We start from the raw sequence: 4,711 nt of genomic DNA, 5'->3' as shown, positions 1-4,711 counted from the left end.
TTCTTTTTTCATCAAACCACCCCTGTGATCTTCCTTCATTATTGTATTTATGCGCATCGTTTATTGTTTTACTGTTCCTTTCCTGTTGAAGTTGGCATGTACGTTTACATTAACATTTTTTCCCCTCACGGTATCATTCACGAAGAGACTCAACTCGCTCTCTCTGTCTCTCTCTCCTCTGTAATATAAGAGGCCAAGATGCTGCCGGGACTGCTCATTATCAGGATTGCTCACTTCTCCGGTTTCTTGCTGCAGGAGGTGGCTGGCGTTGGCTGAGAGAGGCAAGGTGTGATAAATGTAACAATAAGAAGAGGTGGTGGACGGTGCGGGTTAAGAGAGGCAAGGTGTGTGATAAGTGTAACAGGAAGAAGAGACAATGCTACACGGCAGATAAATAGAGAGAAATATGTGAATGGCGTACGTGTGTGAAGAGAGACAAGGTGTGAGGAATGTAACGGTATAAAAAGAAGAGCAAGGTGTGTGATAAGTGTAACTAGTTATAAGAAGAGAAATCTGTATTATGCCACAGCAGATGAAGGCTAAAGCTATTGAGCAGTAAAAAAAAGTTAATCCAGTGAAGTGTATCTGTAATAATAAGAGATCTACACTGTTCCACTGCATATAAAGACTTATTTAAGACTGAAAGGTAAAAACGCATGTGGCATTAAATATAAGTGTTGAGAGCCACAATGAGAGTATGTCAGTGTTGTAGCGACCAAAAAAAATCGTTGGTGATGAGAAAAATAAAACATATCTTCTAAAAAAGGAAGTTTAATTACAATAAATATACATTGGTTGCCGGCACGGACCACAGAGGCCGGACTATCACAGGAGTTATGAGAGAGCAAGTCCAGAGGCGCCACACACCAGGGTAACAAACACATACAACAAAAGATCCTTCAGCCCTACCAGCAAATTCTTTACAAAACAGTACACCTTAATCCTCTTGTGTCCCTTCTCACAGTTAATTGGGGCCTTTTTACATCACAATTTTTTTTTTTTTTTTGCTGCTTACATAATTTGAATGGACCGTGTGGGCGCCTCCAAACCCGCTACCACTTTGCCCAGCACCCCCACCCGCCCCGTCCCCTCCCCCCATAACCTCACGACTTGCCACAGCAATCTTCACATCACAAAACTTTGACAACAAAATGCCCCATGATCATAATAGTAATAATAATAATGACACGAATATTAATGAAAATTCCTCTGCCACATAATATGACAGTAACAGATTCTTTAACATTTTTTCTAATTTTTTTTTCTCAACATTTTCTCCTTGTAATCGGCAAAATGGGTGAACATCGTAGCTTTCCTCTCTGTGCTCCATGATTCACTACCATGACATGATATACAACAAAAATGAGAGACGAGTGACGGGGTATCGTATTAGTAAATCCGAAGTCGTTACAGCTTATGTCGTCGTCGTTGTTGTTGTTGGGGAGTAATGGTAAAAGTAGCGGGCGTAGCAGCACAAGCAACAACAACAACAATAATGATGATGAAGACAACCCTGGCGAAACATGATCATCCAACAACAACAACAACAATTCATCGTGATAAGTAATGGTGGTGGGGATGATGTGTGCTTCCCTCCACTACACTCAACCTGACACTGATGCCTCGGCCGATGGAGATGATGAAGGAGACACGAGAGTGAGGCAGAGCAAGAGGAGACTAACGTAGACCCTCGAATCTTTCTGTCCCACCTGTTGTGTTCTCAGCTTAGAGTTTACAGTGATGGAATGTTGTGTGCTACGTGAGAGGCGGGTGGAGGGAGGGCTGTGGAGGGTTGAGGGGAGGGAACAATCAGGCCTCAAGATCTCTTACACGACCTCTAAGGCGCGCCATTAAGCACTCCCTTTGTCGTGGAGGGAGTCTGAAGAGCTGTGGTTATCGGGAGGGAAGGAGGGAGTACCGAGGGGTCGTTCAGACTGCTGTGTGTGTGTGTGTGTGTGTGCTATCTGCAGGTGGGATCAGAGCGAGGAACTGGAGATTAGGCAACCCCCTGCCCTCCCTCCCCAGCCCAGAGTCTAACGAGGGTCGACGCTGCTCTCTCTGGGGCAAACACACACAGTCCCACGCGCCCACACTACACCACGCGATGATTAACATTTGCAACAATCAAGATGTGGCAATGAGAACATTTCACACACACACACACACACACACACACACACACACACAGACACACACACATCCAAGCACTATGTCCTACATAAAAATAATAATAAGCGACCAAAGTAATTACGAAGCTTGATGAGATACTTGTAAACATTTGGGGAGAACTGCCATTAGATTCCCCACACCCAGGCAGGGATGCCGGCCTGGCACTGGCCACGGGAAGCCCAGGCTGAGTGACTGGCCGGTGGGATGAGAGGGGAAGGGGAAGGAGTAACAAGCACCTTGCGATTTGTAGCACCGAATCCATTTTTTTTTAATGTACAGCATTGTTCGTGTTCTGGCGTGGAAGGGCCCGGCCTGGAAGTGGTGGCTGGCTGGGCACTGATAATTGCCTGTAGGATCAGCGAGGCGAGGAAAATTCTTCACGTCTCAGTTACCAGCGGTGCCAGTGAGGCAGGCCGGGTGGGTGGTCCCCGGGCGGGCGAGCGAGGCCGAGAGAAAGGGAGGGGGGTGTGGGCCGGGCTGGGGAGGTGCACCTGTCGCGGCCGCGGGCTGGCCGGGCCTCAGGAGGGATAGCGTTTTTCTCATCTCGGGTTACCAAGGATTTGCTCCGAGGCACCCGCATCCCTACCTCCCCTCCCTCTCTCCGACCGAAAGCACTGTGCTGGAACCACAGGACCTCGATTCCCGTCACGCCCTTCGCGATAACATCTCCTTGGATGGTGGGTGTAGGTGATGGGCTGTCGGATCGCGAAGGGACGGCGTTTCTTTTGGTCTGACGTCACCTTCTGGGTATTGGGCGCCTGGGGTCTGGGGTGACGTCGCGAGGACGCTGCTCCTTTGTAGTGGAGCGGTGCGATGGTGTCTACAAAGTTGCACCATAGCCAGTCTTCTGTCTTGATGTGCAACTTTAGAGAGGGACCTCGTGACAGGTGTAGGTGGAGAGGAAGACGGTGTGCTGCGGGTGTGTGGGGACACGTGTGAGGGACGTGGTGCGTCGTGAGGAATGAATGGGTCAGTCGCTCTCAGGACGAAGTACACAACCTGAGGGAGAGAGCGAGAGAACATAGGAGTCAGTACACTGCGTCAACTCTCACCTACGGTAATATCAAGTTTTTGCAACATAACCCTAGGCAAAGTAACTCAGGCATGAAATGTTGAAACTTTGGTGGGGTGATGGCAACATAGGAATGGTCAAGTGCTTACCGGCAAGGACACTGTGGCGGCGACTGTAGGTTTATGAAGCAGCGCCTCCTAGAGATCATGAGTTACAACAGTCAGTCTCACCCCTGCAGGACACTTGGCGCCTCTGCAGCGGCGATGTTGGGGTGGGGGTGGTGAGGAGTGTTCTTGTACTGTATTATTCTTCTACCAACAGACTAACACACGCGCGCACACACGACAAACACTGCATTTATATTTGTCCATGTCTATTATTTTATCTCAGAAGCCGCTCAACTCGAGTGGCGACTTGGCGTCACTTTTCTAGGAACTTTGTCACAGGAGTTCACCAAGCGGGACGCTGCCCTCGGCCGCTAGTTTGTTGAGTCACATGCACACACACACACGCACACGCACCACCGGAGAAACAATTGATATACTTCAAATTTGCAGCAGGTGGTGGTTGTCGGGTCGGGGTCTGTTTCGCTTGAGTGGCCCCGCAGGTACTCGCCAGGTAATTGCTATCTTCCTGGTGTCCTACAGTCGTGGCTGGCGAGGCCCCTCCTCCCGCCCGCTCTCTCCGATGGTGAGGCGAGCGAGGTCGTGGAACAGGTGCGGGAGGACCACAAGGGCGGTGTGCGTGCGTGCGTGCGTGGCGGGCGAGGTGCAGGCCGAGGCGACTCTCACCTCTGCTTGGGCAGCTTCCTCACGCCGCCAGAGTGATGCTGCTAGTTTCGTACTCCAGCAGGTCCATCTCGCGGGCGTGCACGTCGATTTGGAGCACTTCCTGCAGCTCGCTGATGTACTGGATCACATTCTCGATCACCTCCAGTCTGTTGAGCTTCTTGTCGTGCTTTCTGGAGGTGGTGGGTGGCGGGGCGCTGGGGCTGGCGGGCAACAGGTGCCTCAGCTTGTCCAGGTAAAGGGAGATCTCGAAGTCCTCCTCGCGGCTCTTGGAGACCTTTCCGCTCCTGATGGCGGGGATGTTGGTCACTGGGGAGTCACACACCTGGGCCTTCATGGTGCAGGGTAAGGGCGGCGGGAGATGCAGGAGTTGTAAAGGTGTACAAGCAGGACGCTTACTGAACACGTCCGTCTCGCGTCGCGGTCAGGTAGGCTGTGGAGAACTGAAATCACGGAGCAGGGTTTTGTATTCCTTCTCCGTGCCGTGTCCAAGGATACGCAGCGACCAATGAGAACTCAAATTTTGAAGCCAATGGCCAATGAGAAACTGGAGAGCTGAGGTGCCGGCCAATGGGAGGAGCGGGTGGGAGGAGCCTGGCGGAGAGGCATTGCGGTGACTCTGGAATGTGGACTTGTTCCCGCCGCGGGCTACATGTTATAGCAATTATTTAGCAAAGGAATCTATCGCATGGCCCGTTAAATACACTTGATTATGCACATGATACTTGTTTCGCGTCGAGTA

The 4,711-nt window shown here is 50.8% G+C and overlaps 1 protein-coding gene across 1 annotated transcript; it reads right to left on the bottom strand.

Moving 5' to 3' along the window:
• Positions 1 to 755: 755 nt before the first annotated feature.
• On the bottom strand, positions 756 to 4,426 carry LOC123498542. The gene is made up of 2 exons (XM_045245726.1): positions 3,331 to 4,426; positions 756 to 3,168 (listed from the first exon to the last, which is right to left on the bottom strand). The coding sequence occupies exon 1, from the start codon at positions 4,304 to 4,306 to the stop codon at positions 3,992 to 3,994; it is 315 nt and encodes a 104-aa protein (XP_045101661.1). The 5' UTR covers positions 4,307 to 4,426; the 3' UTR covers positions 756 to 3,168; positions 3,331 to 3,991.
• Between the last annotated feature and the right edge of the window lie 285 nt (positions 4,427 to 4,711).

This window comes from Portunus trituberculatus, chromosome 48, assembly GCF_017591435.1.
Source record: "Portunus trituberculatus isolate SZX2019 chromosome 48, ASM1759143v1, whole genome shotgun sequence".
In the NCBI taxonomy this organism is placed as follows: Eukaryota; Metazoa; Arthropoda; class Malacostraca; order Decapoda; family Portunidae; genus Portunus; species Portunus trituberculatus.
The sequence above is the reverse complement of the archived record's forward strand: the minus strand, read 5'-3'. Positions and strand labels throughout refer to the sequence as shown.